Source organism: Stegodyphus dumicola, chromosome 6, assembly GCF_044657685.1.
Source record: "Stegodyphus dumicola isolate Sdum_Otavi_A_Nest chromosome 6, ASM4465768v1".
Taxonomy (NCBI): domain Eukaryota; kingdom Metazoa; phylum Arthropoda; class Arachnida; order Araneae; family Eresidae; genus Stegodyphus; species Stegodyphus dumicola.
In genome coordinates, this window is record NC_140773.1 from 218,106,381 (window position 1) to 218,125,929 (window position 19,549).

The 19,549-nt window shown below is 29.0% G+C and overlaps 1 protein-coding gene across 1 annotated transcript in view; it reads left to right on the forward strand.

Annotated features, from left to right (window-relative positions):
• wwk (anoctamin 8 white walker) overlaps positions 1 to 19,549 on the forward strand; it is a 73,494-nt gene that overhangs the window by 32,149 nt on the left and 21,796 nt on the right. The window contains exons 7-8 of the mRNA XM_035353733.2: positions 3,842 to 3,994; positions 9,355 to 9,490. Coding sequence (XP_035209624.2) covers positions 3,842 to 3,994; positions 9,355 to 9,490 — 289 coding nt within the window. The remainder of the gene's footprint in view (positions 1 to 3,841; positions 3,995 to 9,354; positions 9,491 to 19,549) is intronic.

Below are 19,549 nucleotides of genomic sequence, written 5' to 3' on the forward strand. Positions count from 1 at the left end.
AATACTGTCAATTTTTGTAATTCAGTTTTTAATCCTTAAGCAATTAATTTTATTTTAATGTTATTCATATCATTTAATGTGTCTTCTTCCTTCTAAATTTATTTATTAGTTAATAACACTAGTTAATAGCAATTTCCTCTGGCATACTCATGAAACTAATTCTAGCAGTAATATGACATACCTTCACGAAATTTAGTGCTTATATTTTTTACTTATGTGTGCTGCTAAATAAATATAAAATACTTGAATTTATTTTAAAATATCATTAAATAGATTTCTTTCTTTTAGCTGCAAAATATCTGCAGAAAAGACATTTTTAAATCCCGATTAGGCAAATCCTAATCTCAATCCTCAGTGAAGAAAACATTTCTTATTATAGTTATAAAAGTGTACATATATATGTAATAATTGCACAAATTTTGGAAACATTGATGTAAGAACTCTGAGATGTAGATGAGTAGCAATGTTGTTTAGCGTAGATAGTTGATATTTAGAACTACTCTGAGATGTAGATGAGTAGCAATGTTGTTTAGCGTAGATAGTTGATGTTTAGAACTACTCTGAGATGTAGATGAGTAGCAATGTTGTTTAGCGTAGATATTTGATGCTTAGAACGTCCATCCATTTTGAAGAAGCAGTCGAACCGGATTAAACTCCATATTTATTTAAATTCTGATTGGTGGCCACAATTCACTTGGTACTCCAATCGTGCCTATTTCGAGAACATTTTTGTTACTATGGCAATGGAATCGAACATTAAGCATCTTAACACGATGAAAACGTAAGCAAGAAGAGAAAGAGTGTCACAGTACTACAGAGGAAGAAGGGAGGGAGTCGAAAAGCTTCAGTTTAAAGTTTTGGTTTACAGTTGGGTGATTGGTCAAGAGGTATCTGCATTAAGCGTTACATAAGATCACATGATTAATTTGAATGACGCAGTTTAGACGTTATGGCGCAATTTCTAAGACAGCGAGATGAAGTTCCCAAATCAAAGTAAATCATATTTTTAATCTTACATATATGTAATAATAGCAAGGAAAAGACACAGCAGTGCTGATGCTTAATGGCTATATAGGATAGAACGTAGATCCGTGTTGAGGAGGAAGAAATCTGATTGCATAGTATGCTAATATGTTCATTTCATAATATCTACGAAACTAACTTGCTAGTCGAGGCAATATTAATTCCATTTATATTTGCAACTGACATCTGTCACCACAGTTCACTTGGCACTCTAGTCGTGCCTATTCAAGAATAATTACATTTTTGATATTATTTCGATAGGAAGCGAAATTATGTCCAAGTAGTGCACAAAGAGAATCTGAAGTGAAAAGTTATCCGATATTTAAGCACATGAAGAGAAAGGTTTTAGTCTGAGTTAAAAGTTTCAGTTCACAATTATTATGTCATCAGTGCTGCACAGGCCATGCAAAATGGAATGATCTAGAAATGATGCAATCCAGCCAAGTTATTACAATTTTTAGAACAGAGAGGGAGAATTAAAGGGTTATCACTAGTTTAAATTATAATTTTGATTTACATATTTTTTATCTTACATATATATATATATATAAAGTCATATGTAATTGGCAAATTTTTATGTTTTTAAGTGGGACCATAATTAATTTACTCTCAGCACAGCCAACACATGCTATGTGGATAGCCTGGAATTTTCTTGAAATATACCTCGAAAAGTCAGGGAACTTCATTCTTAGGTTTGAGTGGTAACCCTGAAGAGAGCTCATAAAGTTGCATTTATTGTTAGAATTTAATCATATTGATACTTTTTATTAGAATTTACTTATATTGATTAGTGATGAATACCAGAATTGAACACTGGCTGAATTCAAGTCTTGATCTCAACGAAATTTTTCGTATTTTGAAATAGATACTATAACATGGTGAAATTATTAAATTCATAACTTAAACTGACTATGGTAAAAGCAAAACCTTTCCTTATTGACATCATAAACTATTACCTAGGTAGTTTTCTTGTATTATGCAGGTTTAGTATGTCTAACATTTTTACCTTTATATTTACTGTACATACATGCCTGTTAAGTTTTGTCATTTTTAAGAAATTTGTATTTTTCAGATAACAATCAAGATTTAAATATTGATTGAGTTAAACCCTTTAAAAGTCAACTCTGTTTCATTTTCAGTCATGCTTCAATTTCTAAAATAATTATGCTTCATTTAATATTACAGGTTTAATACATTATCAATTTGGAACTGTAAAACTAATTTAGTAATGAGAATAACTAACTTTATACTAAACTAAACCACTTAAACAATTATGTAAATACAATGCAAACTTCAAAGCGAAAAAAAAACTTTATGTAATAATAACTTCATAATAATAATATTGATAATAATAAATTTTATGAAAGTCAGTGCTAAACAAATAGCACTCACTTAATCAACCTTGATTGCTGTGAGATGACCACATGTAGATAAGGGAAAATTGACCTGTTGGTGAGAGCTATAGAGGGATAAGAATTTTCCCTTTACTTGTGTGAAATACATTATTTTGTTAATGATGCTTAGATTTGTAAAGAATGCAGAGGCAGAATTAGAGAAGACACAATAGCGGGTAATTCTTTTAGTTTTAAATTTCTGATTCTAAATAAGATAGATGATTCAATAACTTTATATTTAAAATAACTTATAAGCATTTCATTATGCAGTTATGTTAGAAAATAATAATTTCTTTTTTACAATTTTAAATTTAAAGGCATGTGCCACATGCATCACTTGCCCTAAGGCAATGTCTGTTTTATCTGTTTTTGCCAAATTACTTACCTAAACTTACTAATGCACTAGGGGTGTGTTTTGTGAAAATAAGTGATAAAAAAGTAGATTTAATTAGTAACAGTTATGATTTTGAATCAAGCTATCTAATGATTACTTAACTAGTGATAATAATAAAGATCATTGCGGCTTATATAAAGACATTGCAATACCCTTTAAAATAATTTTAAGAAAAGCCTACAAGGATTATTAAGACTTAAACCAAGAGTATTTCTGAGGTCTTTCGAAAGTAATTGCTAACTCATTTATTCATAAAATAATGAAATACATTTACTGATACATGAAATATACATGTTTGATTTATTGCATGATCCGTTCTTATTCAATGGTAAGCTGTGTATATCTTGTTAAAATAACACTATATGAACATTTTATATGAAAAGATTAAGTAACTACTGTACATAGATGGTAAGAATGTTGAATATGAATACAATTGTGATAACTGCAGTCTTAGTTCTTTCCTTAAATATTTGAAAGAGAATAGAAATAATTGATAAAAACCTGTATGGATTTTGAAATTTGATCTCATTATGAGGTTAAATTGAATCTGAAAAACTTTATTATTATTATTGTTGTGGTTATTGAGGTAATTCTTAATTTGGTAATGTAATCTAAGCATTTTATATTTTTTATAGTAGCAGATTAATTGTTTTAGGTTTATGTAACTCAGTTATTAAATATTTCATAATCTAGAAAGTAATTACTGAGATTATTTCTGTTATGTCTATAAAAGACATGCAAATTTGTGCATGATCCTTTATAAGAGCACCAGGTGTTTTTAACTAAATTGCATGAAACTGCTTATCTTTAAAATGAACAAATAATTGTCCAGTATGTCTGGAGATTTCTCATGCTCTGACTTGTGTCCTGCATTATACTATTTGCCTTTGGTACATAAATTTCTTTCTTTCTCTCTTTTTAATTGTTCGTTTGTTTAAAGGAATTAAAAGTTTTCTTTTTTGAAAAATATTATCTAGAAATTAATGCTGTGTGTGGTATGATTCTAATGAACTGGTGTATCAAATTTTAGGGGCCTCTTGCAATAAGTCCTATAACTGGAAGAATGGAACCTACTTATCCTGCATGGAAACGTAATTTATTTCGTTACTGCGTTAGTTTACCCGTTATTGCATTTTGTTTACTTATTGTGTTTTTGGTCATGTTCCTCATATTTGAACTTCAGGTAGGTGATTTATTTACTTTATAATTAAGTATATTTAGATTATTTAATTTAAATGCATTTTTCTCTTAATGTGTTTTTAATTATCTTAGGTACATTTGGAAGGGGGAAAAGCACTCATTGAGCGAAAAGTTCATTCAAAAATACATGTACAGTACATCCAGAATGATCTATAATCCGGACCTCAAAGCTACAAACTTTTTGCGCACGCGCATAATACCTTTACGCATGCACATAATACGTTAATGCATGCATGTTTAATGTATAATGGATGGTATAAGCTAGGCTAAAATTATCTAATTATCTATTTCAGTTAATGTTGCAGATTGCGTTTTTCATTAATCTTCTAATTGGATCCGGCTTATTATTTTTTGCGGACTGTTAGAGCAATGTTATAAAAAGTAAACTTGAACTTTCGATTATGTCAAAAAGAGTTTCCGATTCTGGAGCTGCAAAAGGATATACAAAGCGAAAGCATGTTTCGATGTAACGCTTCCAATAGCAAAGAAAATGACAGAGAGGTTATTGAAAATGAAAAAAATTTCAATTGACAAGTTAGTCAATATTCTCGATACAACAATTACAGGACTTGAACAGTGGAACTGAACAAGAAATTATGTGTGTTTATAGACAGTATTAGCTCAAAAAACGAAGCAACTTAAAAAAACAACTTACATTGAAAAAAATGTTTAATAAAGTAAACAAATAAATATTAAGCTTTTTTTTTTTTTTTTTTTTTTTTTTTTTTTTTTTTTTTTTTGTAAATTTTGATAACCTTTAGATCGTAATTTCTCTTTATTTCATAAATTATGGTTCCATATTTTTAATTTTATAATTTCTGCAAGCCATCTTACAGATTTTAATTGATGATCTATAATCCGGAATCGACGGGTCCGGATTAAAGACTTTGTACTGTATATGATCTGTGAATGATTTGATTTCAGTATGTGAAATGGTAGCAGATTTTCAATGGTATAAAATGATTAGGTATTTAAGCAAATATACTTAAATGTAAAACTTTAAACTAGAAAAAAGAATTTCTTTAAAGAATTTAAATATAATTAGTCCAATATATGTTGAATATTGTAAAAATTATTGGTTATACTATGGTCAGTTATTTGTTCTACCATTAAATTCTAGTATCTATCAGCAATAAATGGTATACATTGAGATTTTTTACTATCACCCTCACAATTTTAATAAGTTAAGATTTTTTCCTTCATTTTATATATTAATAGGAGGAACACAAAAAAGTATGACAGATAGTATTAAAACTAGCAGAATTAGCTAGTATTGCACTAAAAACTTCAACAATAATTAAGATAAATGCAATTGTTATATTATAATGATTTCATTAAATTTTCAGAGTGGTAAAAATGTTGTTGTAGTTTTTTAAATTTCCATTCTTATTTTTATACTAAATGTACTAAGAATTTGTATATGCAGTCAGATCTGTTTTATAATTTCTTGTGCATTTACAAGATCCATACATTGGTGTTTTGATGTAAATGTATATCTATAATTTGCTGTTGTGATAAATTCTTAAAAAGAAGCCCTTTTCTTGTGCTGCACAAATTTTGTTTGAATATTGATATTACAACGTAGCATATGACTTCTGTGAAAGAATATTATACTACCATCCAAAAACTGAGCAAAGAGATTTATGCCATTAACATTGAGATAAACAATATACAATGTTTTTTGTAAAGTAACTTAAAAATAAATAAATAAATTTTAATATCAATGCTTTCACCTATGATGTTCATCCGAGCATGTTTTTCTTGCATATTATCAATCTTTCAAATGCTTCAGTTATATGCAAAAACTATGCATGTCTTAACTCCCATAACAATTCTTTCTGTGACCTTGAATGGATGGCAGTTGCCTGTCTTCTTAGGTAATCACATAAATGAAAGAGAAACATGGCAGTGTAAAATTTTAAATTGTGCTAAAATTCATTTCACAGATTTTGAGTAAAACTCTACATATTTTAAGGATGATCCAATATCCTTTTTATTTAGGAGTAGAAACATTGCTTAAATTAAAAACTTTAGCTAGGCAAATGATGTCATCTGTGGTGAACATTGTTTGGCCAATATGGTCGTTGCTTGTTTTGAATATTTATCCTGACTTTATGGAACACACTGTGTCAAAACAAAATTTATTAACATGCTATGACATAAGCTTCATTAGCAAATATACTTCAAATTGAGCTTATGAAAACAAAGTTTATGAATTTCTGCTGGTGAAGATTTGTTTAAATGCAGAAACCTTATCATTTCAATACTTGACACATTTCTGTTAGCACAGCCATCGTAAAGTTATAGTTTCCCAAATTTATGCAACAATTACAGCAGGTGACTTTAGAATAGCAAAAGCATTATTATGCCTGTGAGAGCTTGTTTCCTTATTTTTGTTAACTCTTCTTGTATAATTTATGGGATTAGCAGGTGTGATAGTAAAACATTTGATGTAATACATATATATAGCATTGATATAGTAACATAATGTAACATTTCATATAACAACATCTGATATCATACTTAATATATACAGTTGAGAATCACATTAATATGATCACCTGTTAGTCCAAAAATGTCCTGTTTGTCCTGATCCAAAATAGCCGCTGTGTGGTGTATGGAGAGTACCTAGATGGGCTGGGAGGGATGGAAAGTGGTTAGGGATGTAGATCCATGCCAACTGCAATGCAATTGACTGGTGCTGGAGGATCAGTAGAGTGAACTACTCAATCAAGGTGGTTCTGTATATTCTTAATTGAGTTTAAATCTGGGGGCAAGAGAAGTGCAAGGAAGTCATCTTCAAGCTCTTCTAACCACTCAACATTCCTAGTTGCGTAACTCGTTCATTGTATTGAAGATCCCAGTCTTTCCAAGAAAAGAATGAATGAACTCTGAGAATATCATAAAAACATTCCCCCAGTTTTTAACGTTGCATCCACCAGCTTGTATTTGTCCACAAATGGTTGAGGAGTGTTTCTTGCCGTATGTGCCAATGTTTATCTATCTGATTAAAGGGGGGGGGGGAACTGATTCATCAGAAAAGTTGACCTTTTGCTAATTGACCTTCTGTTGTTCTCCTGTGCAAATTCCATCTTCTTCTACTGATGAACAGTTATTAGATAGGTGTTGTCACCATTGCTTGCAGCAGAGCCCTATATCTAGCAAGATTTCTTGAATTGTCAATTTCAACACAATTACAGTAGCCTCTTTTACCACTGTAGTATGTGGCCAGTTCGCAAAATGTGCAATTTCTGAAATGCTGCTGCTGCCGCTCTTGGCCTGAAAACCAATGCTCATTCTTTTTTGTTTATTTATAACAGCAACTGAAATATTTCCTGAATGCCTGCAATATATTTTATTTACCTGCCAAAGCTGCATCTCCTACTGGTTATTAGCCCCAGAAGGGCAATTAATTTCATTTTGGCATTTTGCATCAATTCACTTTCTGTGTTGATTCACTATTCAGAATGTTGCCACCAACTATTACAGCCCTGTATTATATTTAAAGGAATTAAATAATGAAGAATCTACATAAATATATGTATGTTTCTCGCATTATGATAAAACAGCATTACCTAGAGCAATCAAATTTTTAATAACGTAATCCCCCAGCAAATATGGGCACCTGGAAGCCTGAATTTGAAATTTATTTAGTGCTGACTTCAAACATAGCAAGTAGTCACATTAGTATGGCTTGATACTGTAAATTATAAGCAATCTCCATAAAAGATAAATACAAACTTTAATTAGTGAATGTTACTTAAACTTCTTACAAAAATGTAATCCTACTAGTATTTAATTATGTGACCCTGTTATTTGATTATCTCATATTATTTATATAATCTTCTGAAATATATCAGTTGTTAGCTGCATAACCTTTAAAAGGGAACATTTCTCATTCATAAGATTTCATAATGAGTGAAATGTGGGTTAAATTTTTATGAAAATGAATTAATTTTTCTTACATGGCAGTGGGGGGATGATTTGCTAATACTGTAGAGTCCTAACTAGCCAAGATTTTTGTTAACTGAACCAACAACCATTTAAAGAAGTCGGGGTTGGGAGGGATATAGTAACATTATGAAAGATGCAGCTAAAATCAGTAATATTCGCAAATTTTCTTGTCATTGATCGATCTTTCGGCCTTTCTTATTAGTAACAGTCACTTAATGGTTTTCCAGTTAAAAAATACATTTTACATATATTACAGATGAAAACAACTCTAGCTATCGGTGAATTCATAGATTCATTTCAGAGGATAAAATTATACGAAGACATTGCTCAAAGTTATTTTTCAAAATGGATAAATATAGGAAATAGCAATTCCAATTTTGAGTGAAGAAATTGTTTGTAGTGTAGATACGGAGAACAAAAAAAATTGCAGCTATGAAAATAATGTGGAGGATGGCAATGAAACAGAAATGAACAATGTAAAAATTAACCATGCCAAAGACTCATTTTCTGTTTATTTTGATTACAGTAAAGCTTACCAGAGCTATGTGCATAAGTGGGAGGTATACTTTATGGATAACTTTTTAAAAATAAACTGCCTCTTATGCATGGGGAAAATCACAAAATCTCTCATATAGCAACCTATTCACCTAGATTTTAATCTTGTTTGAATTACCAGTGTTCAACAGTTTTATGCTTTGGCATTGAAAGCAAAGATTTTTAATATTTTGCAATGACTTGATGGTTCTTCTGTAGATCTTTTGTTAAATAAAAACTGACATGATTTAAGTGGTAGCTGGTAGAGTTATAGGACTGTGGCATTAGAGTAATTGATGTGAAAATATATATAATAAATTTGAGACAATTTAACAATATGCATAAATTTTAATGGAGTTTGTATATTTAATATTTTGTAATATTTTTGTCACAAAATAAAATTTTGTACTGATTTTTTTAATTAAAAGATTGAATTTTATCTTATAATAAAGGAGTTGGTTAAATTGTTAATAATAATATTATATTATAGTTAAATTATTAATAATAATATTATATTATAGTTAAATTGTTAATAAAATTATTTTATTATAGTTATATGAGCAATTATTTTTAGAATTTTGCATAAACAATTTTAGAAAACCCTGTCAGAAAAAAAAAAAAAAATTGCATGATTTAAAATTCAGTATTTATGAGTTACGTTTTCAGTTATCCAAAGTATTTGTGATCTTATTTACTTTATATGCTCAAAGCTGTACTGCACTTTAAAAATGCATTTTCAAATTAATTTTTTTTTTCATAAGTACTACTAAAAGTTTATAAATATCTCTACCTTGTCAAAAAAATACTTGCAAGAGCAACAGCTTATTATTTTATTTTATTTATTTATTTTTTTAGACTTGGTGGGATCGAATGATTAATGCAAGAGGTTTTCCATTCTGGATGACACTTTTCCCCAAAGTGCTTTTAGCTCTTGTCATAAATGTTTTAGATGGTGTTTATCATAGAATTGCTGTGTGGCTGAATGATAAAGGTATATTTATCTTTTTCCAGTACATAATTCTTATTTAACTGCATTTGAATATTGTATCTATTGACATTTTTATTTAATTATTTTTTGTAAGGATAATATTCCCATATCGTGCAAGGTTATGAAGTATTATTATACACACCCAATAAGAGACTCCATAGTTATAGTAATTTAAAAAAAAGGTTTTTCGTATACTTTTTATTCAAGAAATTTATTTCATATATATTTTTTTTAATTCATACTATTTATCTGTAAAAATTTCCATTATTTATGATATGTCTGGAAAATAGTGAGACTGTTATTAGAAAACTCTGTATTTATTGAAAATTGACTTGATAAAGACTAGCAAATCCACATTATTTCCTCCAAACATATTGCTAGAGATACAGCTTTCACTTTGTGCAGCACACTGGAAGTTGTTCTTTATAATTAATTGCCATTATTTAATTATTCATGTACAAGGTATGTAAATAAATGAGACTGATTTTTTATTCAATTAAAATTATAATCTCATATTATTTTCGTCAAAGTAATTATCTTCGGAACCCACACAGCATTAGAGACCATTTTTCCACTCTTTAGAGCAGTGTTGGAATTTGGATTTTAGAATTAACTTCAGTGAGTCGGTTATGGTCATTTTATTATTTTCTAGTGTCTCGAAATAACATGCTTTGAGGTAGGATTTCAGTCTTGGAAGTACAAAAAGTCACAGGGACTTCAGTTAGGTGAATAAGGGGGCTGAGGAGCCACAGGGATGTTTTTTAGTTGCCAAAAACTCATCAATTGAAAATGTATGTGACGAGACACATTGGTGAGATGCAGCACCCAAGTGGTCTTGATTCTTGATATCATATGCATGACTTATATTCAGTCCTATTTAGGAAATATAGTCCATGCATGACTATATTTCCTAAATTTTTCCTTTGTTCACCATTTAACCTGGAGGCACAAATTCTTTTACAAGACTTTCTGGCCATCAAAAATGCAAATGAGCATACTTTTGAACTTCGGCTTGCTCATCCTTGCCTCTCTCTTGTCTTGGTGAGGTCATGTGTACTATTTCTGTCTCTGGCATTTTGTTTCTGGATCATACTGAAATACCTATGACTCTCATCACTAGTAAGGACACGTTTCAGAAAGAGATAATTTTTAGTCCACTACAAAAAGTAAAGACTCTTCTCCCTCCTATGGTTCTTTTGCTTCTGCAAAAGGTTTTTCAGAACAATTCTTGCACAGATTTTTTTCTTTTTTCCCCCATCCTCAGTTCATTTATTAAAATCTGGTGAATGGTGGTATCATTAAACTCTTCTTCAATCATTTTAGCTGTCAGGTAATGATCAGAGAGCACATCTCACATTCCTGCAGTACTTTCGTCTGTTCTTGCCATTGCAGGCCTTCCCCTATGAAGTTCATCTTCATTCAATTAACTTCTAAGAAAATGCCTTAACACTTTGAGGTTCGATGCATAATTTTTTTTTTTTTTTTTAAATAACTTTACACATAGATAACTAGCCCCTAATACAATGTTATTTCATGCAAGAAAAAACAGGTAAATCTTTAAGGTAATTCATAACATGGTGGGATACCGCTTGTTTAACCGTTCACCTAGAGCAGTAAAATGGCATTTTTGCCACAGCATAAATTCTCCTAACATGCTTATCTAAAGTGATAGTTTCAGCAACCAAATGAAAATGTAAGATATAAAAAAAATTTTTAAATAATTATCTGGAAAACATTGATCATATTCGCAAAATAAAAAATATTTTTTTCAAAAAAAATTACATAATTTAAAAAAAAATCTATCCTTGTACGTCTTTTTAGATATTCTTTGATGATGACATAATAGATTTGAAACAGAGAAGATTTTCGCTCCAGTACTTTATTTGCTACAAGTTTGAAAAGGAAGATATTTAGAAGACCGTCATGATTTCCATTTCATCACTCTTTCCTCTGCTTAGGATATTTTTCTATGGTGAATCACACTTACATATCCATTCAGTATTCAATGACGTTTCATGTTACAGACTTACATTTTCATTTCTTTCGGAAAAAATACTAAATATTTTTCAAGTTTTAACATTGTTGCAATTTATTAGAAAATATAAATTTGCATTATCAACATATAAAATGAACATGATACTTGAATTTAAAAATATTTGAACAGTGCTGCCATCTAATGGCAGCAATTCCTACATGCGCAATGGGACATGTTTGGTCTCACCTTTTAATTTCAGCCATTCTTAATTAATATATATGAATTCAAATAATATTTTTTTTTAGAAAAGGAAACTTTCACATAAAAATATTCATTCTAACACCAAAAGTTGCTGTTCAGACGATTTAAATTATATTAGAAATAAATAAAAAAAAACTGCTTCAAAATTAGACCTGCAAAGAATTTTTATTTTACATTATTTCCATGAATGAATACCAGTGCTACCATCTGTTATACATTTTGAGAACTAAAAGGTGTAATTGTATGTATTTTAAATGGAATTTTGCAACTTTCATCTGGGAGATAAAAATTGATAAAAAAAAGGTGGATGCTCTGATATCACTTGTTTTCATAAACAACTAAAAAAAGTGTTTATAGGGAGGAAATCCTTATTAAACTAGGTGACTTTGTGCAGTTAAAACTCGTACTGGATGTGTTGCCAGATCGAATGCTTTGCTTTCAGTCTTATTACTTTATTTACACATCTCATAACAGTTTTGGATGTTGTCTCGATAGTCATGGTGATAATCTTTCATGAAATTGTAGTTTGGAGAAAAAAAAGCGTGAGGTCTTAAATAAATGTGTGGAAAATGGTCTGATTCCTGGAATGCATTTTTTGGTTAGTAGTTTGGTATCAGAATAATGGAGTATAAATAAGAAGTATTGTCATGGTAGAGTATATACCATTCTGCTATATTTGATTGGACAAAACAAATAACAGTTTTCTGTAGGTTTAAGCACTTGCTAGACTCAAATGATTATCCTCCATATTTTCATTTATTTGCAATAAATTTAGAAATTCTGTGGATTTTTAAAACAGTAATTAAACTTCTGCTTAGGCTGCTTCCTCAGCTAAACTTGAATGGTAATAAGTAACTTGTAATAACATTATATGACCTTTTGAGATTTGTCTTAACTTATGAAATAAGTTTTGTTAGTTGTTTAATTAGTTACCTGAGTTTCTACTAAGCTAGTTTTATCCTCTTATAACAATTATTTTTATCACTTTGGCAGAAAATTACTATCCCTATTCTGATGCCACATCAAAACCTGTGCTTTTGTTAGTGCATGCAATGGCCTCCCAGTGTAATAGAATTATACACAGTTTGATACTATATATTCTTTAGTAACTAGAGAGCTTTTGATTTTTAAGTTTTAAAAATATCAGTATGTATCAATTTAATAGAATAATAAATGATAATGTTGAATTTTAGGTAAATTCTAGAGGAGCGGAGTTATTTCTGTCTTCCTATATAATCAATATTTTCAGTTGTTCTAAGTGAGTGAAAAGTTAATTCTCAATTATGAAAGAATTTGAAGATTACATTCCTCAGATAGAATATTGTTGTGGAAGACATCTTGAAGAGAAATAAACTTGTACATTATAAATGACCAAATTCATAAAATTCCCAAGCAAACGGAGATTTTGCTATCATTTTGCATTTGATTTTGCCATCATTTAAACCTAATAGTAGGCCTAGTATTTAAAAAATAATAGTATATTAATTTCTAGGGCTAATGTAATATTTTAAAATAATTGTACTATTAAATAAGTTGTCAAAATTTTAAAAAAATTATTTAATTTTTCATTACCTCTTGAAAACAAGTAATTTTAATGAATTAATAATGTTACTAGATAAAAATTATAAAAGTTGCTTTGTTTAAGACACCTCCCTAAAACTTGACAAATGATAAGGTATTGAGACAGATAATGTTTTTTAATTATTGGTTTTGTGTATTAATGCTATTGTTTTATAATCAGAATTATGTAATTGATATTATATAAATTTTAATGTATTTTGCAAAATATTATTAATGGTAATTGAAATGCTATCATATATATAAAGTATCATTAACAGTAATGAAAACAGTTTTAGTCAGCAGCAGTTTCTCAACAGTGCATCTTTACCTTGATCTTTTTGCAGCAATATGAATCTCCAAAGAATCTATTAAAGATTTTGAATGTATTCAATATATATATATATATAAAATAACAGGATTATTTTTTAATGTTATTTTAATAAAAGACCTGTGCATTTACCACTCTTTCTTCCTCATGTTGCTTTACAAAGATTTCCTTCTCATATTTTTGTTCTGTCCATTGTTAAAGAGCCTTACAAAATTTGATTCTTGATATTTAGTTTAATATTTAAATACCAGCCCGTAGTCTGGTTCATTCAAATGTCGGTTTGTGACAGCTGATTGGTTGCATTAGCATTTTGTGGTTTTCTTTTATGTGTCTTTGTACACAAATACATGGCAGTTTCACTCAGAATGTCCTCTGCAAATGTATCCTTTCTCTTAACTCTCCGAGCGTTACGGATTTAGTCCTGAAATTTCAAAGTTCTTCAAAATGTCATGAATAAGTGGTATTTTCTTGATTTTAATTTAAAAATGACTCTCTCATTTTGTACCTTCATTCCTTTTCATCCGATATACATCCAAACTGAAATCAGATACATTAAAAGCTAGCCGAAATTTTCATGTATAATGAATGTAGAAGGCAGACTTCTATACGGAATTTTACTGCTGTAATGCTGAGAGGGTTAAACAGATAGCCTTTGTAGGCTTTACCTTGAGCAAATAATCAAATACAATTTATTATCTAAATAACAATCAATATTTTTAGAAATATCATTGTATTTATGATTAATGCAGTCGCTGAGTGCTGATAATATTAAGTTACAGAAAATCTAGTAGCAAGACTTGTGTGATGAAAAAGCACAATGGACTGAAGACTAGATTTTCTAGTATGTTTATACTAGAAGCTGTTGAAATGATAAAATTCATTAGATTTTATAAATTTATTTTCATTCATCATTACTTTCTGCTTAAATCAGACAAGCAGTCAAGTTAAATCAGTTGGCAGTTTCCCATTAAAAATAAGGCTACTGTGCACGAGTTAGCCATTCTACTTATGGCTATGATTATTTACTTATATATCAATTATGAATGTCTGCTGCTGACAACAGTTTTCTAGAGCTGCTATTTTCTTATGCAGAATGCTTTTCATTTTACATTTAAAAACATACAATGGAAAAACTATCAGTAAAAGTAATCACTAAAAATTCATGCTTCCCCCTCCCCCACAAAATATTTTCAACTATAAGTAAAGGGCCTATCAAGGCGTAAAAATAATACTCAAATTAAAATCGAAATTTTAATTTAATTGCTCAATTGAATGACTTAAATGCACTGAAAACAGAAATTTATAAGACTTTTAAAGATTAATGTATGCATATTTCTTAGTTGTAGCCTTGACAGAAAAATAACAAATGGCCAAACACTTGCAATTTATTGCACTCATCGAAACTGGTGTTTTAGTTATCTCATTTTTTTTAGCTATCTCTTGGTGATGGGATGGCTAAAAAAACAGTGAGATTACTTAACACTGTTAAAAAAACCATTGTTCAAAGTTCATCATAAGTAGCAGCCAAATTACATACACAAGAAAAAGAAAGCTTCATCCTAATTTTGAAAGAGAACATCCCTAATGGCAGATCTGAGGATTTCCTAACCCTCTGCCCTATCACTAACTTCTCAGGAGGAATATCCCTTCAACAGTATTTTAAGTGTTCCCATGCCTCAAAGACACTATCCACCTACAAATATCCATACCTTCTTCAAGATTCAAATCCAATCTCCAGACTATGGCTACTGGTTATTCTACCAACAGGACAATTTTAATTGGGGGGGGGAGATGAGGTAATTTTTAAAAAATCAGTTTTAGAAAAACATTACAAAAACTTATTTTTCTACTCAGGAGAATAGTTTTAGAAAATCATAATGTCATACTTATCAGATTTGCTGCACATTACATTTATATTTACTGTGCTACCATGAAGAATACCTGTATATTAAACCATGAAATAAAGAGGCCATTAATTTTTTTAATCATTCATTTAGTAATAAAAGTGTAAAAAAGTATGTCATATATTTTAAATGTAAGTATGATAACGGATGTTATGAATAATCATCACAAAACTTATTGTATCTGAATCTATATGCAAAAATATAGATTTCTCTTCCTGAGCATCGGTAAATATATATTATTGTATACATTATTTCAACTAGAGTTATTTGACATAATTTTTTATTTTATATAGTATTGCTAGTATACTATATACATAGTGAACATTTTTTTATTTTTAGTAAAAGTTTCTTAATAATGTCCCATATTGCATTAAAAAATTTTTTTGTTCATATTTAGAATAATTTTAATCTTTTAGCATTTCTGCATGGTTATTACCTTCATGTAGAAACATAACTTTCCCATGCATGTTAATTGAAGTATCTAATAATGCTTATTAGTGAGTGAATTAAAATTGCTTGAAAAAAATTAGAAAGGAAAACTTGATTTTAAACATTTTTTTTAATTATGTTTTAGTAGAATTTAAAGGTAGTAGGAATTTTAATTGCTAATGCAACTGAACATTGAAATATCTTATTTTACAGAAAACTATAGGCTGGAAGACACATTCCAAAATCATCTGATTATCAAATTAGTTCTGGTTGGTACTTAAAATAGAGCAATACATTTTATTTCTTATTCTTTATACTAAATGTGTTTGCTCTATAAATAAGTGACATGTGCTGCACTTTTTATTATTATTTTGGTTTGGCGCTGTGCAGAGCACTGTAAAGCTGATACTGCATGACACTTTTATATTCTAAATTCAGATGTCTCTTACAGATATTTTATTGTAACATCCTGACCTTATTTTCATTTATTTATTTTATTTCGTTCAGTTCTTTGTTTCTGATTTCTTTGTAAGAAAATTATGAAGCAGTCTGATTAGTTAGTGAGAATTTTCATCTTCAAAATATAGTTTTTGCATATTATTTTTTATATAAAGAAGGCATGTAATCTTCATTTAGAATTTTAGTAGGGTACAATGAATTTTTATAATTTTTTCAATAATTATTATGCTATGTTAGAAAATGCAGCAAGAAAAGAAATTGCAGCTGTTAAAGGTAGCAGCTATATTAAATTAATTTTAAGCATTGAAAAATCCTGTGCTGTGTCATTAGAAATATAAAAAATTGGTTAAAGGTCATATAATTTTTGTCAGCATTATGTGTAAAACTGATATCTTAGAAAGATAATACAATTTGCCACAGTTTTAAATTTATTCTTCTCCATATTTATTAGATTTTTTGAAGAAGGTTTTTTTCTTCCATCCTGGGATTTCTTAAAAATTTCTTGCAAAATTTTGCACATTCCTGGAAGCATGGGAATCAATATAGAAAAAAGAGTTGGCACTGTTTAACAAACAAAAAATAATATAAAATTATGTTCTGCCATAAAAAAATTGTATAACAAATATGCAAATTTCAATGTTTTTAATAAGAGAAGCTACTGTCCATGAAATTGTGAAATTTATATTTACAATTTTATGTATTTTCCTAATATCTCTGAAAAAAAAAAGTCAAAATTGTCTGGATTTCTGTAGTTAATACTATAATTTATCATTAAAAAAAAATTCCTCTGCTCAAAGGAAGGTAGTTGGAGCAAGTTTTTAAGACTTCATTAATAGCTGAATTAAACCATTAAGCAGAATAAGCATATACTTCAGGCATCAGGAAAAGAAGGCACCAAATGAAGATAGGGGCAACAAAGAAAGGGTCACCACAAAGTGGTTAAAAAATAGTGGACACCACTAAAAGAGTGCTTAGGGGTTTAAGGAAAGGGGTCATCACAAAAATATTTCATTGCAGTTTTACCAAGGAATGTATGATGCAGCTAAACTAAGACATTGGGCATTATACTATAAATGTATGTGGGGTACCCAAAATTTTTAAAGTGCTTAGGATCTCTAAAAGTCTTATTCTGGTCCTGGTAGTGTACTCCATATTGGAAGCTCTGTCACCATCCGTAACTTGAATAATTATAGTTAATCTATTTTTCCAAAACTATTTAAAAGCAGTGTTTCTAATTTTGAGGAAAATGTTGTTCTAGATATTTTCTTAAACTGAATCGCACAAATTTTTCTTTCAATGGCAACTCTTTATTAGCTTCATTTATTGTTTGTGATTTCATGCACATCATGGAGGTAAGAAAGGAAGAAGAAGCCAAGCCCGCACTACGAGTGAATTACTGCTCCAAGGCTTCAATCTCCAAATGGGGTGCTTTTTTTTTTTTTTTTTTTTTTAAACCTGGTAAAAGGTAAAAGGCTGGTAAAAGGTAAACATGCAGAAGCTTTCTTGACAACGCTTTGATAGTGTTTCGACACACGACAGTTCCATACAAAAACAGGACACTTCCGCATAAAAGAAACATTCATTGTGTGATGGATAATAGCAATTTGTATAGTTTAGTGACATTTATGCAGAAATCATATATTTTTCTATAACTAACAACAGCAATTTTGATTATGAATATGTTTTATAAAATTGTAAGCTGTTGAAATACAAAAATATAGATTTTAGCAAAAATGTTACACTTAAAGAATAAAAATGTCTTATGGTACCTTTAAAAATTGTACATGTCTTTCGATACCCTTGATAGAGTATTCACTACCTTTATGTTATGTTCCAAATGCCAAAAAGTTTAAAATAAAATACTCTTTCCCCCCATACACATATTATTGTAAGATGTACTTTTTAAAAAATTTTAGAGGAGAGGCTTTATAGTTGTTCATTTTAAACTCATCATTTTATTTTTATATAATTGAAAAATAATTTTTTTAGGTTTACACGTTTTACTTATTTGGGTTAATTACATATTTGAGTATTTATTTATTTATATGTATTTGAAATGAAGGATTTATTCATTCATAAACTTCTGTGAAAGTTACTCTGAAGAAATCTATTAAATGTATTTAAATTATAAATATTATCTAAATATATAATAACCTTAACATTGAATTGTAGACATAAATTGAAATCCTGTTTGACAGATATGTTTATAAAACTGTTTAAGCAAAAATTGTTCATACTGGAAAGGAATCTGGTAAAAGGTATTGTAAAGCAAATTCTATGAGATGTGTACTTAAGGAAGTAATAAAGAAGAGTTTTAGAAAATATATTCTTAAAATTAAGAGTAAAAAAAAAAAAAAAAAAAAAATCTATAAGCATAATTAAAAGAATTATTTCCTTACATTTTTATAATAACTCGGTTACAAGTTTTAAATAATATTTTAAAAAAAATCCTTTTCTTATTCCCTTTCAGAAATATTCAGAGAAAAAAAGTAAGTACCTGGGAATGAGCACCAATATTTAACGTATTTCACTATTTAAAAAAAAAAAAAAAAAAGTGCTTTAATTTGTAATGGACCGAATAGAGCATTAATTGTAAATCTACTTAGATTTTTTAATTTAAAAGATGCTTCAGAAGCTAAAAAATCATATCATATTTGAGAAAGTATTTTAGGAGAAGCTCTATAACTAGAAAAGAAGTAATGCATAATTTTAATATTAATAATACCTTAATTTTTGTAATTCTTAACTGAATAAAATTAAATTACCTTAATTTTTTTTTTTCTAATGTGATTAACGAAAGCTTGTGAAAATATTTCATCTAAATTAAACCGTTCTGAGCAAACTGTTCTGTGAAAAGTGTAGCATTTAATTCTGATTAGAATGAAATGTTTAAAAATGTATTCTTTTCAGATACTTAGGACTCTGAAATATTGTAGAAAAGAAAAATATATACATTTATATGTATATTTAAGACTTAATTACAAAATATTTACATCCGATCATGTCAAAACTCATTGATCTTGATTGATTGATTCACTGAATGTTTTGGTCACCACGAAGGGATTGCCAGTGCTTTAAAGCAGTGTAATAGGGAAAACCAGTTAGGGCCTCTCCATCTTACTTCCTACCTCCATGATGCACATAGC